We start from the raw sequence: 16,861 nt of genomic DNA, 5'->3' as shown, positions 1-16,861 counted from the left end.
TATGATAAAAAAAAAAGGGTGTCTTATGTGTCTGAAATGGGCTTCCGTAAATAATACCACCGCAGTACTTTATGTTAGTAAAATATTTCTCTATCTTTTCCCATTTTACAATAATATAATATAATGTGTTGATGAGGGTTTTTTTCCCGCGCTGGCGCCCCGCCGTCATGTTCCACATCCGGGTTCTCCTCGAGTCTCGTGAGTTTGATCGGAAATGCGCGGAACGACTAACGGAAGGAAAACAGGAACACAATAAACAGTGAATAACGCGTAAACAGGACATAGAAACATTAAATAATGAAATATAACCACTAACAACATATAAAGTATTTCAAAGCGGATTTAAAATGCCTTTGTTCCGACTGAGGGATGATCATCGAGCTGTTTGATTGACAGGTAAAGCTGTTCCTCACTCATATGATTTAAAATCATAATTATTATTTAAATCTGATTTTTTTTTAAACTACAGACAGATTTGAACGAGACATTAGTAGTAATACAGTAGCCAGAAAACGTCACTTAATTTATCTGGAATAGAAAGTGAAACCAAAGAAATCTGTAGCGAAACAATTGCTTTAAATTTGAATGAATTAAACCTTTTGGTTTATTAAAATCTCTTACAAAAAACTTGTAGAATTTAAGCACCCTTAACATGAAATAACCTAACAATGCAAATACCATGGTACTGACTGATTACCATATTCATATTTTGGTGTCAGCTATATATACACACACACACACACACACACACACACACACACACACACACACATATATATTAGTCAACTTTTGAAGTGGATCAAAACTTTTAATCAAAGTTATACATGAATTTTGATCAACACCCGTTCTTGTCTCAGGACAACTTTGATGAACTTTTTTGATCCACTTCAAATGTTGACTACTGTATATATCAAATGTATATATATATAGTTTTAGTGTGTGTATTGTTTTATTTAACATGTACACTGTAACAGTCTGGACCGTCACAGCTGAAGCTAAAAGCAGAAACCCAGAATACCCATGATGCTCTCTGCGGAGTGAGAAGAGGAACCGGCCGGTTGTAATCTTTCGAGGCGTGTGTTTCAGGAACATGTGGTGGTTTCAGGAGGGCTTGTGTGTTCTGCCCGTGGCACTGGTCATCTGGACCTCCGCCACCTTCATCTTCGCCTACATCACGGCCGTCCTCCTGAGACACGTGGACCCGCTGGTGCCCTACATCAGGTGAGCATGGGCCGGGCATCCAGTCAGACGGGCTGAGTACATCTTGATTCGCACGCTCTTGGTTCGATTCGATTATTGATTTCGATTCTAAATTCGATTTTCGATTTTGATTCGATTCTCGATTCGACTCTATGAAAATAGATTTAATACAAATCCAGTGAACATAAGTTTACAAGTGGTTTATTGTACTGTATATTAAACTCTTTTTATTTTAGGTACACTTGGGGGACATTAACACAGAACCCAACTCTATATTTCAAATATATACAATGAATAGACAAGATTTTGATGCAAGATGAAAAAATTTATGCTTTTTTTTTACAGTCTCACGCCTTGATCAAATACAATGAATAAATATGGGAAAAAAATCGATTTGTGGCCTTTGAGAATCGATTTTGAAAAAAAAAAAAACGATTAATCAAAAAATGTTGAGCCCTAATGAGCAGAAGAGACGCTTCATCATGTGACGGTGTGACCTTTGACCTCTGAACGTGTTTGTTGTTGTGCTTGCAGTGACACCGGGACGGTGGCGCCGGAGAGATGTGTGTTTGGACTCATGCTCAACGTGTCGGCGTTCTTAGGTACGGAAACGCACATGACCTCACGCTGACGCTGTGATTCAGTGGTGTAATGTTGCGTGTCCTCCTGCAGGTGTCGCTACGATGTACGTGCGCTATAAGCAGCTCCAGGCCCTCGTGGACGTGGACGACACTCGTCTGAACCGCCTCAATCGGGTCGGGCTCGTTCTGGGCTGCGGAAGCTCGTTCGGCATGTGCGTCGTTGCTAACTTCCAGGTACGTACAGTACGCGCGCTATGATGTGTTCAGATCAACACGGATGTTCGGCATGAAAATTCGCTCCGATTTAGCAAAATAGTCCAAGTGCATGAATCTGATTGGCTGGCCAGTTTTACTGCAAATAAGTCTGAACAGACGCATTAACCGCCGTTCGTTTAAATTAAAAATGTTTATCGCTCTGAATTTTCTAACTAAATACTCGCCAGTTCACAAACACGAAAATATTTTCTATTAAATCCAAACATCTGATTCGTGTGTTCAGATCAATAAGATGCAAATAACAATATTTACGTGTTTTCAAAAAGCCGTTCAGATTGATTTTATTCGCTATGGTGTTTATCAAACAACACCAAAGACAGAAAGAGTCGCTTCTGGAAAAAAATTGCGCAAATTTGATCGGTTGGTCGATTTTCTTCGCAGTCAATCTGTCGCATTGACGACACCAAACGCAATGTTCAATTACAGAAATAAATGTTCGGCATGAAAATTTGGTCTGATTTGTCATTCGGTTCTTCTGTTTACCACCATTCATTTCAATTAATGCGTTTATCGCTCAGAATTTCCACGCCAAATATTCGCCAGTTCGCACCAACACGAAAATATTTGCCATTGAAATTCTGTCAGATTTTTCGCATTCGATTCGTGTGTTCAGACCAATAAAAAACAAATGTTTATCAAACAATACAGAAAGAGCCGTTTCCGGAAAAAATAGTGCAAATTTGATTGGTTGGCCAATTTTCTTCGCGGTCAATCTGTCGCATTGACCACATGCAAATGTTTGTGTCGGACGCATTAAAGGTGAACTAAGTAACTTTTTTTACCTTAACTGAACAGCTTCGGAGTCATTGGAATGGTTATATTACTTATTTCGGGTTGAATGGTGGTCGTTTCGCACCCCCCTGGTGCCCGTGAGCGGAAAATACGCACTTGCAACTTTGAGCCGGCGGGCCGCCGGCCGCCGCGTCAGGAAGTCTCGCGTGATATCAGGTCTCGCGATGTAAACAATTGCTTTACGGCCAAAAGAAATCTGCTAAAATGCTGTCATTATTGCGCTCCCTCACGCTGTCCGAACCCGAATGAAGAAGACGTTTTAAAGAACGTCCCATCTGCTTTGATGTCGTTTATCTATAGCCTCTGGTGTCTGAGAATCAACAACGAGTTTTTACAACAGTGTTGTCAAATATCTATTCCGAAGCTGTAGGGGGAGCTCTAGAGAGAAACCTGCGAGCAAAAAGTGAGAATACAGCGAAGAAGTCCCGAAGCTACTGAGTGCTGCTTTAACTGCCGCTCATTCAAATTAAAATAATAAAATGTGTGATTTTTCGCATCCGATTCGTGTGTTCAGACCAGTGCATAAAAAAAAGGCAAAAAACAGTATTTACAATTTAGTATTTAGTAATTTAATTCGCAGTGGTGTTTATAAAACAAAGAGATAACGAGTTGCTTTTGGGAAAAAAATTGCGCAATTTGATTGGTTGGCCGATTTAAATGAAAACCAAATAAAATGTTCAAATACAGAAATTCATGTTCGGCACGATTTTTGCAGGTAATTCTGATGTTCTGATGTTACACTTCTGTGATTCTTCTCTTCTATTCGCTGTCGTTTAGCAAAATAGTCCAAATGCACAAATCTGATTGGTTGGCCAGTTTTCTTCGTAGTGTGACAGAAAGGAAACGTTAAAAAGATGTTTGTGTTAGGTCAGCCTCCGCTCATTTCAAATGTACAAATTCTCGTGCCTAACCGTGTGACGTGTCTTTCCCAGAAAACCACTCTGTTCTCGATGCATCTGGTGGGCGCCGTGTTGACGTTCGGTGTCGGCGCGCTCTACGTCTTCGTCCAGACGCTGCTGTCCTTCCTCATGCAGCCGCACGTCCACAGCAAAGCCGTGTTCTGGACGCGACTGAGCATCGGCGGCTGGACGCTAGCCAGCATCATTAGCAGTATCCTTCACCCGCTGCATGCTGGGAAGCGTAGCGTTTAGTGTTGAATGTGGTTGGTTCCTTGATTCGGACAGTGTTCGTGTCGTCCGTGATCATGTACAGCTCTTTACCGGGAGTCGAAGTCAACAAGAAGCTCCACTGGACGCCCGGAGAACCCGTGAGTCAAACCTTCTAGCTAGTAGCGTTTGAGTTTTAAGGATTCCGATTTTGATTCTGCTTTTCGATTTCAATATGGTATTAAAAAAAAGACGTAGATATCATTCACATTTAGTCTTATTGCAAAACAACATAAACTTCAAGCTGTGTGTGTGGTGTCGTTTTTCAGGGGTTCACGCCGCACATCATCAGCACCATTTCTGAGTGGTCTCTGGCGCTGTCCTTCGTCAGCTTCTTCCTCACCTACATACGAGACTTCAAGGTAAGGCACCTCACACCTGACGACACACACACCTTCTGAACGCGTCTCACACGTGTGTGTGTGTGTGTGTCTCCGCAGAAGATCAATCTACGAGCCGAGGCGCAGCTTCAGAGCAACCATCTCTACGACTCGCATCATCACCGTCCCGTTTCTTCCCGTGGGCCGACGGAGACGTCGCCGCTACTCGCCGGCAGCATCTGAGCGCTCACGGCTCGAGACCAAACACCACTCACACTTCACACACACACTTCACACTCACACCGCATACTAACACTCAGTACAACCGTCTGAAATGAACTCTCTGCATACTCTGTTTGCTTCAGTGATTTTAATGCAGGTATTTTACACTTTTCTGCTGGAAACATGTTTATAGTCTGTTCTGTACTTTTGATATCACTGTAAAAAGGCCTAATTGCCTCATTAAAACTGAGTTTGGTGCAAAAACATCCTCTAAAACTAAATCCATACATTTGAATCTCATGTAATATTTTGTATTAATATAAATATTAGTGCTGTGCAGCGATTAATCGCATCCAAAATAAAAATTTGTGTTTACATAATATACGTGTGTGTGTACCGTGTATAATTATTCTGTATATATAAATACACAAACATGCATAAATGTGTTTTAATATATAAAATATTTATTTAAATTCTGACTTTATAACACATAATTGCGAGTTTATATCTCACAATTCTGACATCTTTTCTCACAATTGTAAGATATAAAGTCCAATTCTAAGGGAAAAAAAGACAACTTTTTTTTTTTTTTTACCTCAATAGTTTATATCTCCCAATTGCGTGTTATAAAGTCAGAATTGTGAGATATAAACATGCAATTCTGAGAAAAAAAGTCAGAATTTCAAGTATATTTCTCACAATAGCGAGTTTATATCTCATAATTCTGACTTTATAACAAGCAATTGCGACTTTATATCATTATAATTTATTGATTCTAAAAAGTCAGAATTGTGAGATTAAAAAGTCGCAATTACCTTTATTTTTCACTCTGGTGGAAACAAGCTTCCATACATGTGTGTGTATTTATATATACAGAATAATTATACACAGTACACACACACACATATTATGTAAACACAAACACATTTAGGATGTGATTAATCGTTGCACAGCACTAATAAATAACTAATGAGAATCATCATTGATAATATTAAAGAAAGGCTAAAGTAAAACAGCCAGACGTGTGTGTAATTGTCATGACAATAATGTATTTGTACAACAGTATAATATTAGTTATTTTAACGAGGTGAAATAAGAGACTGAAACAGCTTCTGTATCCACTCACTTTATATTTTATTACAGTAAAACAAAACACAAATAAACAGCATTAAATATTCGCCAGCGATCGTCTGTTGAGTAAAAGTGAAGCGTTCACACCACGACACCGCGAACCCAGCGGTTCTTCATCCTCTCCTTCTTCTTCCTCTCGCGGTGCTCAGACACCTTCCGCTGGAAGAACCCTGAGAGAGAAGCACAACACACACCATAAAGCTTCTTCTGTTCTCCTCAAAGGTTAAACGCTTCTTCTTTTGGCCTCTCTGGTGTTTATCAATAGAATAACCTTTTCTGGAACTAAACAGAACCCATGTTTGACCCTCTGAACCATATAAAGGTCATTCATTAACCATTCAGGGTGTGATGTTACATCCAGACATCCAAGGGTCAAACACTTCTGACCCTTTCCCATTATTATTTATAGGGATACACGATATATCGGCTACATAAAATCATAATGAGAAGAGAACATCATTATAATGGTGTGTTTGGGACATTTTAACGATAAGACTTTTGTTTTTGTAATCAGGCTCTCAAAAATTATATAAATTGTATAAATAAATTTAGATTTATCGTCCGATATATCGGCTTTTAAATATAAAGAATTATCGGTATCGGCCAAAATGTTCATATCGGAGCATCTCTAATTCTTTACGTCTGTCCTGTTTAGGTTTTATTGTGAATTGTATATATTTGGCTTCCAGAACATTCTGGGAAACATTAGTGTTTGTGGTTATAAAAATAAGACGTAAAAGGAGCGTTCCACGAATGTTATGATGTAGATATTTATGTGAAATCGAAATGTCATGTCAGGGTAGTTTTGTCTGAATTTCTGGCAGTAAATATGGCCATTGTTAAGAGCCTCAGTGTAAGTGCTGTTGGGTGTTATAGACCTCCATCTGCCCCAAATCATGCGTTACAGTCTCTAAAACAACTTTTAAGTATATTCAATTATAGTGAAGTTATTGTAGCTGGCGATCTGAACTGGGATTGGCTTAAGCCAGTATCTGATTCTGTCACTCTCACACAGTTGATCAGTTCTCCCACACCATCTTACATGCCCTGGAGAAGTCTACTTTAACTGATGTTCCTCATAAATGCTCCTCTGTTGGTGTTTTTTGGCATAAGTGAGCATTGTGTTGTGGCTGCCGTCAGGAACACTAAGGTCCCTAAATCAACATCACGTGTCGTTTGTAAGAGGAATCTTAAACATTTGAATGAACAGGGGCTTTATCATGATTTGTTTCATTTCAGCTGGAGTAGAATAGAGCTGATCCCTGATGTGGAGACAGCTTGGACATCTTTTAATGAGGGTTTTACACAAATCATAAATACACATACAATTGCGTCTTATAAAGTCAGAATTCTGACTTTTTTTTCTCGCAACTGCGACTTTATATCACGCAATTCTGACATCTATAAAGTCCAATTCTAAGGAAAAAAATTATGGACTTTTTTTTTTACCTCAATCGTTTATATCTCACAATTCTGACTTTATATCACGCAATTGCATATTATAAAGTCAGAATTGCGAGATATAAACATGCAATTCTGAGAAAAAAAGTCTGAATTTCAAGTATATTTCTCACAATTGCGAGTTTATATCTCGCAATTCTGACTTTATAACACGCAATTGCGACTTTATATCACGTAATTCTGAGATAAAAAGTCAGAATTGTGAGATTAAAAAGTTCACATGCCCCACGTAGGAGATGTAGAGTAAAGGGGCGTGATAACCCTCGGTTTTCCACAGAGTTAGCAGAAATTATTCATAAACGTAACTTATCTTGGGCAAAAGCAAGGAAAACAGGTTCTACTTCTGACCGGCTTGCATTTCGACAGCTAAGAAACAAATGCACCTCTTTTATTAAGACAGACACATCTGAATATTACTGGTCTATCACCACTAAACATTTAAAGGATCCCAGAAGATTTTGGAAAACCATAAAATCCCTTTCTGTTAGCAAACATTCACCTTTGTTATGAAGGATTCAGTTGCTGTTCATGACAAAATGAAGATCTTGAATAGTTTTAATGAGCATTTCATATCTTCAGGTTCTACTTGTTCTGCGTCTGTGAATCCCTGTGCTGACACGCCAGGATATGTTGATCAGTCTTTTCATTTCGTACCATTTTCGGTGCAGGAAGTTCAACAAGCCCTAAAAGCCTTGGATTGTAGAAAAACCTCAGGACCTGACCTTACTGATCCTTATTTTCATTGGCAGCTGATTTTGTAGCTGTGCCTCTTACATATGTTTAACCTTACAGTAGAAAATAAGGAAATTCCAAGGATATGGAAATCACCTTTTGTTCTTCCTTTATTAAAGGGGGTGACCCAGATATTTTAAATAATTACAGGCCAATATCTAATTTATCAGTGCTTTCGATCCAGTTGATCAGGAAGTTTTGAAACTAAGACTTATTAACTCAGGACTTTCAGAGCAAGCAGTTGCTCAGTTCTCACATTACCTCAGTTATCGGTCTCAGTGTATGAGACGTGATGGTCTATGTTCCAGTACTGTAGCAGTCACTGAGGGTGTACCACAGGGCTCTGTATTAGGTCCACTTTTATTCACCATTTATATAAACAATATGGGTCAAAATGTGTTAAATGCTAATATGCTGATGATACTGTCATATATTGCAGTGCGTCAACTCTTGTACAAGCAATTGAATATTTGCAAAATGCGTTTAATGAAGTCCAAAACACCCTTATGCAGCTGAAATGAGCTTTAAATGGAGATAAGACCAAACTTATGCTGTTTACTAAATCTAGGACCAGGCCACAAAGCCTCCCTCCGATCGTCAGGGGGAAGTGAAATAGAGGTTATTAACTCCTATAAATACCTGGGTCTTTTGATTGATGACTCCCTGACTGTTAAACCACATGTGCTCTACCTGGTGAAGAAGCTGAGGCTAAAATTGGGTTTTTATTTTTTACTTTGTTATGCTCTCTGTGCCAAAGACTCGTACGGGAATGGGAAAGGCGGCATTTCTGTGTTCGGCACCTTCAGCTGTAATACGCTGCAAAAGGACTTGAAACTCACTGAATTAATCTCGCTAAACGCATTTAAATCCAAAATGAAAGACGTAGAGGCAGATGCCTTAATATGTCAATGTTTTTAGATCGTAAAAATGATTTAAAATGATTTTATGAAGTGCTAGTTTTAGTTTTCTGTGTTATTTGATATATTTGTATTATTTTGTATATGCTGCTGCCTGTCTTGGCCAGGTCACCCTTGCGAAAGAGGTTCTTAATCTCAATGGGATTCTCCTGTTTAAATAAAGGTTTAAAAAAAAATTGCGCAAAAGTCTGGAAGTAAAAAATGAAACATCAACTGAACTTACTTAAGCTGGACTATTTTCTTCTAGAGACACACTTTGTTGCATTATGTGATAGAAATATTTTATGTAATGGGTATTTTCAACATTAAATATACAGAGAAACGCAGACTAAGGATGCTCAGGTCAAAGGCCATATATACTTAACCAAAAAGTGCTGAACACAGTCGAACTAACAGTCATATGACTAGCTCAGATCATTACAAACCCATCACCAGAACACACCACAGTGAAGAAGACTGGAGTGACATTGATTTTTACTCAACTGTATGATATAAATGTACATGTATCTTTCTATTCAGGAGACTCACTTGGTTGTTGTGGCCAGTGATCTCCCAGCCGTGAATATTTCTACAAAGAGCAACTTGCGAGTCGTGTCAGATATATGCTGCGCAGCTGAGAAACAGATCCTACGCTCAAAAGAAAACAGCAGAACATCTATGTGTGATTGAGGTAGTGATAGAAGCTTCATCGACGGGACGCCATCACCTTTCTTCAGGGAAGTATTGTATTGTATTGTATTGTATTGTATTGTATTGTATTGTATTGTATTGTATTGTATTGTATTTTTAACAACTGCAAGTTGTTTAAATTGTCCGTGGTAAAGAAGTCAGATTAAGTAGCTTGTATTCGTATTAAGAATTTCCACGACAATTATTGTCCTGTTATCTCTGTAAAGCTGCTTTGAAACACTCTGTGTTGTAAAAAGCGCTGTATAAATAAAGCTGACTTGACTTGTAACGCTTTCACCAAGAATTCATTGAATCCCTATGGGAGAAACCAATGGGAGAAGTAGTTCTGGGACCAGTGCAAACCAAATCTCAGAATACACCATTCCAATCGAATAAAGGCATTGGGAATGATTTTGCATTATGGTTTGGAAGTGAAAGGATTGATTTTGCAGACATCCCAGGGTTAATAAAAGAGAAAAGATCCCAAAAACTGAGATCCGTTTGGTTGAGTATATATACATATATGTTCAAACGCGCATATCTATAGACTTAACATGTAATACGCATGTGCACGCCGTGTCGTGTAAGTTAATAACTTATGATCTTCGCAATGGAAGTGAATCAATCAAAACTAACTTTATCTGGACAATAACTTTATTCTAGATCTGCTGTAAAGCCTAAACAATCTCTGTTACTGTAATCTCCTATTATCACTGTAAAGCTGCTGTGAAACACTCTATATATTGTCAAAGCGCTGTATAAATGAAGATGACTTGACTTGAGGATCCTCTTATTTCCACAGTAACTAGAGTTCTGGAAGCATTAGTTCTTACCGTTGGGGTTGGGCTGCTTTTCCTCGTCCTGTATGAAGAGGTCGAACATCTGCGTCTGGATGAAGAGTTTGATGAAGCTCAGGTGCGAGCGATGATCCACGGCCTTCAGAAAGCTCTTCTTCTGGAACTGGCGGCTCTTGACGTGTTCAGAGAAATGGCCCACGGTCATGATGAAGATGGTCATGAATGCCTCGGACACCAGCCGGTTCAGCTCGTCTGTGGCTGCCGGAACACACAACAACAGGAAGTGAGCGGGAGTCGAACAGGAAGTGGGCGTGATTACCATAGGGGGATGAACTCACTGGCGTGGTGTGTGCGCGCGGACAGTCTCGTCAGAAGCTCCGCCCTCAGTTTAGCGGGCAGGAGCGACTCCTCGTCGCCAATCTGAAAACACACAGTCGTTACTGTTTCTAGGGCGTTGCCATGCGGTCACTAGAGTGCTTTGGCTTGTTGAGTGGTTGTAAGCGTACTTCTATCATGGTTGCTAGGGTGTTGCTATACAGTGGATAATGTGTTCTACAATTCCTAGAGTTTTTTTCACATGTTGCTATGTGGTTGCTAGGCTGTTCTGGTTTGTTACCAGGATGTGGGTATTAAGTCATTTTGAGTGGTTGTTATTGTACTGATATCATGGTTGCTAGGGCGTTGCTATACTGTGGATAATTTGTTCTACAGTTGCTAGAGTGTTTTGAACACGTTGCTATGTGGTTGCTAGGCTGGTGAGGCTTGTTACCATTAAGTTTTGAAAGATTGAAAGTGTACTGTTATCATGGTTCTACCAGAGAATGTCTAATAAGGGGAGAACTTCCACTCTCAGTAAACTTCTGGCTTCTGAACTGGTTGCAGTTCCACTCTGGCTCCACATGAGGGCGCTCACAGGACGAGTGCAGGATGAATGGAGGTCTATGGCGCTATATCCATCAAAATACACTTTTCTCAGGATATAATTTTTTGTCTAGTAATTTAAATGTTGTATTCGAAAGGAGATGCAAAGAAATTACACATTGCTGGGTGTTAGATTTTTTAGAGTCACTTATTTGCTTTAAAAAGTCTTTTAAAATGTCAATGATGTCATACACATCGTACGACCAGAGATACTGCTTTACGGCAATCCTTCAGTCGCTTTGGTGCTTTCCGTAGATGGGCTCTGGTTCTACTATTATGGTTGCTAGGGTCTTGCTATTCAGTTGATAATGTGTTCTACAGCTGCTAGAGTGTCTTTAAACACATTGCTATGTGGTTGCTAGGGTGTTCTGGGTGGTTGCTAGGGTGTTCTGAGTGGTTTTCAAACCATTGCTATCCACAACTTTCCCGAACTCTGACCTTTCCCGTGATCGCTATGGCAACGTAGAACAAGCCGGTAACGAACTTCCGGTTTACGTTAGCCTGAAGATACTGCTATCGGAGAGCCTCAACAAGCCCAAACAACTTGCTTAGGTAATGAGAAGTAGAGCTTAGATCAGGCCAAAAAAAAATCAAGCCCAACCCTACCTGAGCCCGTTGTGTCCGAGTCCGACCCGACCCGACCCGACACATTAACTGTAATTATGAGCCCGATTTACACCCAACCATTTTTAATACGTGGGCCGTTATAACCAGGGGCGGCGCCAGATAATTTTTTAACATGTGCTGAGGGGGTGCTAGATATATTATATATAAATACTTCTAATAAATGAGCAAAACTTGGCCACTTAATATTTAATATTCAATTATTTTAATGATCACAATTAAAGTATTAATTTTATTAAATTGAACAAGCACAACATTCGGCATTCAATCAAATATTATTAAAGATTTATTATTATTAATAATGTTATTTCAACTCAATATCTCGTTATTTCGACATAATATGTGTGCCGAGTGTGCGTGCAACAAGCAAGATGTGCATTTGTAAATCTGGTGACACGTGTGCATTCATTTTTATTAATAAACTAGTGTTTTCTGTCAGTGTCTGCTGCAAAGATGAAGTTGACGATCATGGCATCTTCGTAGTGAACGTGCCTATAGCCTAGAGAGAAATGCACATCTTGGATTACATAATCAGAGAGTAGCCTATTTCTTTTCATTTTGAATTGTTTCGTTTAAAGACATTTAAAGCTTTCTTTAGATAGGTTATATTTCTCATGTCTGAGTTTTGGTTAATTTATGATGAGATGCGCTCCTGTTCACATGCCGGCGCCTCCATGTCATGATTTATATTGTCTGCTATATTTGCTTCTTATTTATTAAATTTCATCGTTGATGAAAAATGTATTAAAATTAAGATACAATTTATACAAAACGAAATTCACTTTAAAGAAAGGCTTTCTACAAAACAACATTTAATGAAGAAAATTAAGTTGAATCATGTCTGACCCATTAACAAAATCATGTCTGACCCACTCTGTCTCCCGATGCATCCTATCATGGTGTTCACTTTTCATAATCAACACATATAGTAGGCCTACATACTCTCTATGTGTACAAATTGCTGCACATTCAAGTTAATTCTCGAATTAATTTTCAAATTATTGAAAATAATAAACATACCACAAAAAATACAATTGTACTGCAGTTTTTTCTAAGTACAAGAAAAACTCTTTCTGCGTAGAGGGTCCATTTATGTTGGAAAGTTTTCGCGTGTTGTTTGTGCACCTGACAGCGGTACACGTTGAGCCACAAGGAGCCATTGCTTATCTGTCAGCATTACTACTTGTTAGTAATCAGTTTCACCCGTTTGTACCGCGAAGCGAGTATCCCTTCATTAAGCGTTAGGCTAAACCGGAACTGAGATACAGTCAACAGGAAGTATCGAGTGTCATGGCGACGCCCAATAAAACTCGCAGGAAAGTTGTGGATACAGTTGCTTATATGTTGAGAATGTTTTAATGCAGTGCTATGCGGTTGCTATGGTGTTCTGGGTTGTGCGTATGTTATTGGTGGATGGTTGTTAAGTTATTTTGATTAGTTTTTAGCACGATGCTGTTCGGTTGTTCTGGGTGGTTGCTGGGTGGCTGCTTTTTAGTGTTGTTAGAAAGGAGGGGTTTATTTTGCAATGTGTTAGCCAGGTTGTTTTGGGTGACTGGAACAACAAACACACAGTGTCTCAGCAGACAGTAATGAGACTCATGTGAAACTTCATGAGAATAAATTCAATCAGAGAGACTGTGTGTGTGTGTGTCAGTGAGAATGTGTGTGTGTGTGTGTGTGTGTGTGTGTGTGAGTGAGTGAGAGTGTGTGTGTGTGTGTGTGTGACTCACTCTTGTGATGAATCTAGTTTCTGCTCCAGCCGACAGATCAACAATCATCAACTGAGAAACACAAGCCGAGAACATGATAAGCGATCTGTGTTCCATAAATACACACTCATGAATAATAGTAATCAGAGGGTGACTGACGTCGCTGTGGTCCGTCAGCAGATCCAGCATGTTCTTCTGGACTCCCAGCAGGAACGGTGTCGGCGCCGCACACACGTCGATCAGAACCGTGGGAACGATCGAGATGAAGGTGTGCTGCCACACGAACGGATACAGGAGAGCAGCTACAGCATGAAGAATCTGCGAGAGAGTGCTGAACACACACACACACACTCATTAACACACACACACTCCCTCAAGTCATCCTAGGTGTATATGACATTCTTCTTTCAGACGAATACAATCAGAGTTATATTAATAAATGTCCTGGCTCTTCCAAGCTTTATAATGGCAGTGAATGGCTGTTTCTGTTTTGAAGTCCATAAAAGTGCATCTGTCCATCATAAAAGTGCATCTATCCATCATAAAAGTGCATCTGTCCATCATAAAAGTGCATCTATCCAAATGTCCAAATTTCAATCTTAACCGTTCTATTTCATCAGAAACGATCTGTAAACAGGGCTTTAAGTGTAAAATACCGAACTTGTCCTTTAACACATTAACACACACACATTATCACACACACACAAAAATACTTCCGGAACCAACGCCACAGTAAAAGTAGGCGGGTACTAATGCGCTCTGTAAAGCAATGCAGCTGATTGGCTGCCAGTCACCTGAGCTCCTCTGAGAGGAAGATGATGCGTCGCTCCATCACCGCTGCGCTGAACACCATCAGCAGCTCCTCATCCGTCAGGAAGCGGAAGAGCGACCGGAAGTCCACGTGTTCCAGCCAGGAGTCGGCGGGCCGCGTCAGACTGATGACCTGAGATCAGAGCTAGCGTTATCTACACCACAGCAGTGTGTGTGTGTGTGTGGGTGTGTGTGTGTGTGTGTGTGTGTGTGTGTGTGTGTGTGGGTGTGTGTCTGCGGCGATGATGCGCACCTCTGTTCCCGCCTCCGGGATGAAGCTGCTGATCCGGATGGTGTGTCCCGGCGCTGGCAGCGGCGACTCCCGCAGGCTCTGCATGAACGGGTAAATCATGGCTTTGGAGATCAGCCTCCGCTTCTCCACCTCGTCGAAGATCTGCTCACACACACACTGATCTGTTTACAGGAGCTTCTCAATAGGGGCTTTCGCTCCGGAGGAACCTTCTCATAGTTCCTAGAACTATTGGCAGAAGTTCCCGGATTTTGGCGTGTTCGCACCGCAAGAACTAGGAACGATTTTAGTTCTGGGAACTCCTTTTGGAGGAACTAATTTACTCCTACTTCAGAGTCGGTCTAAACCAGCGCTATAGGAACTATCAGTGACGTTAGTGTTCGCTGATTGGCCGAACACACGTGAAACACCAGAACCGCCATTTTAACACACAGATTATAGCCTATATATTTACTCCAAAAACTAACTCTACGAACATGTAAAACAGTGATAGATGAAGCTCTTAAACTTTACACTGAGGAGTAAATCCAACGAAACTTTGAGATCAAGAGAAACATGATTATGTATTTCTGCTCAGCAACACTGGACATCAAACGCACAGCATACGCTAATAACTGTTCATTACTGTCTACTGTCTATGTATAACAGTTCTATCTAATATCGTATTAGACAGGACTGTTAGACAGAACTAATGAACATGGAGAATGCGAGAACTGTGATCTCAGTCGTTCTCAGCGCCGTCAAAATAAAAGTCACAACAACAAGCGTGTCTTACGTCACTTCAGAGTTCCTACTGGCGCTGCGAATGAAACCAGGAAAACAATAGGTTACTGTCACAACCCCGGTTCTCTTTCATCATCTCGTGTTTGAGATCCACCTATGGGAGAGACATGGACAGCTCCCAGATTTCCCAATACACTCACAGTGACGTCCTGTAAGGCAAAGAAGGACGGTCGCCCCAGGGAGGCGGTGCCTGTCCCATAATCATGAACCTGCAATCCTGACGCACACACGTCGCAGGGAAGGGCTAAGAAGACCCCAGCCCCAAAACAGAATTTGCTACAGAGTTTCTGGTGACATCCAGCCAGTAGTAACGCACAAAGGTATGAGGAGAAGCCCAAATGGCAGCAGAGCAGATGTCCTGCAGTGACACTCCCCTAAACAAAGCCCAAGAGGCGGCTAAGCCCTTCGTGTAATGAGCTCTGATGTCCCCTGGGGGCACTCCCTTTGATTCATATGCTAAAGCTATAGCATCCACAAGCCAATGTGAGAGGTGTTGCTTAGATATGGGATTCCCTCTGTGAGGGGGCGCCCATGGAATAAAGAGCTGGTCGCTCTTCCAGAAAGCACTGGTCCTGGTCATATGGTCCTGGTCCAAGGTGGAGGGTGAAAAGCTCACTGACCCGTTTAGCTGACGCCAAGGCCAAGAGCAAAGCCGTCTTGAAAGACAGCAGCTTTAGGGAAATACTTCCCAGAGGCTCAAAAGGATATTGAGACAGAGCCTCCAGCGCCATGGAGAGGTCCCATTCAGGAACAGTGATCCTGACGACTGGCAAAGAGCGACCGGCACCCTTCATAAATCTGCGGATTAGAGGATGCTGCCTGACTGTTGAGCCCTCAAAGCCCACAGGCAGAAAACGCAACCAGGTAGACCTTAATTGTGGAAAATGATCTGCCTTTTTCCATGAGGTCTTGAAGGAAACACAAAATATCAGGAGCTGAGCACTGATATGATGTGAGACCACACCCATCACACCACCCTTCAAACATTTGCCACTTACAATTATAGGACTGTGTGGAAACGGCCCTGGCATTCTGTATAGTAGCAAACACACGCTGCGAAAGCCGCAGTGTGCTCAGGTTCGTCCTCTTACGGGCCAGGCCCAGAGAGCCACCCTGTCCTGGTGTGGGTGATAAATCTCCCTGTTCGCCTGGGACAATAGGTCTGTACGGAGGGGGAGGTACCACGGCTGGGCATATAACAGAGGGATTATCTCCGCCAGACATGGTGCTTTGGGCCACCTGGGTGCTATCAGAATGAGAGACAGGCCCTGCTCTCTCACCCTGGCCAGTGTGGGAATTATCAGGCACAGGGGAGGAAAAGCATACAGCAGCACTTCGGGCCACGGGTGGGCCAGTGCATCTACCCCGAGGGGCATGTCCAGAACATATGACAATGGTAGTTTTCGCGCGAGGCGAAAAGGTCTACGGCTGCCTGTCCGAATCTCATCCATATCATACCCACTATCTGAGGGTGGAGGCGCCAATCTCCTGAGAGTCGGT

The 16,861-nt window shown here is 41.2% G+C and overlaps 2 protein-coding genes across 2 annotated transcripts in view; one reads left to right on the top strand and one right to left on the bottom strand.

Moving 5' to 3' along the window:
* The first annotated feature begins 167 nt into the window (after positions 1–167).
* dram2b (DNA-damage regulated autophagy modulator 2b) lies at positions 168–5,734 on the top strand. The gene is made up of 8 exons (XM_082138771.1): positions 168–396; positions 1,087–1,221; positions 1,735–1,802; positions 1,873–2,015; positions 3,782–3,959; positions 4,034–4,116; positions 4,285–4,377; positions 4,456–5,734. Exons 2-8 carry the CDS (start codon positions 1,091–1,093, stop codon positions 4,576–4,578), a joined length of 819 nt encoding a protein of 272 aa, XP_081994897.1. The 5' UTR covers positions 168–396; positions 1,087–1,090; the 3' UTR covers positions 4,579–5,734.
* Positions 5,668–16,861, bottom strand: part of dennd2db (DENN/MADD domain containing 2Db) — a 15,661-nt gene continuing 4,467 nt past the window's right edge. Inside the window, exons 7-13 of the mRNA XM_082138735.1 lie at positions 14,582–14,722; positions 14,313–14,461; positions 13,678–13,849; positions 13,540–13,590; positions 10,603–10,684; positions 10,301–10,522; positions 5,668–5,858 (exon numbers count right to left, since the gene is read on the bottom strand). Of these exons, the coding sequence (XP_081994861.1) occupies positions 5,770–5,858; positions 10,301–10,522; positions 10,603–10,684; positions 13,540–13,590; positions 13,678–13,849; positions 14,313–14,461; positions 14,582–14,722 (906 nt within the window). The 3' untranslated portion in view covers positions 5,668–5,769. The remainder of the gene's footprint in view (positions 5,859–10,300; positions 10,523–10,602; positions 10,685–13,539; positions 13,591–13,677; positions 13,850–14,312; positions 14,462–14,581; positions 14,723–16,861) is intronic.

The sequence above is a fragment of the Leuciscus leuciscus genome (assembly GCF_965113295.1).
Source record: "Leuciscus leuciscus genome assembly, chromosome: 15".
Taxonomy (NCBI): Eukaryota; Metazoa; Chordata; class Actinopteri; order Cypriniformes; family Leuciscidae; genus Leuciscus; species Leuciscus leuciscus.
This window is presented reverse-complemented; position numbering and strand designations above follow the sequence as displayed.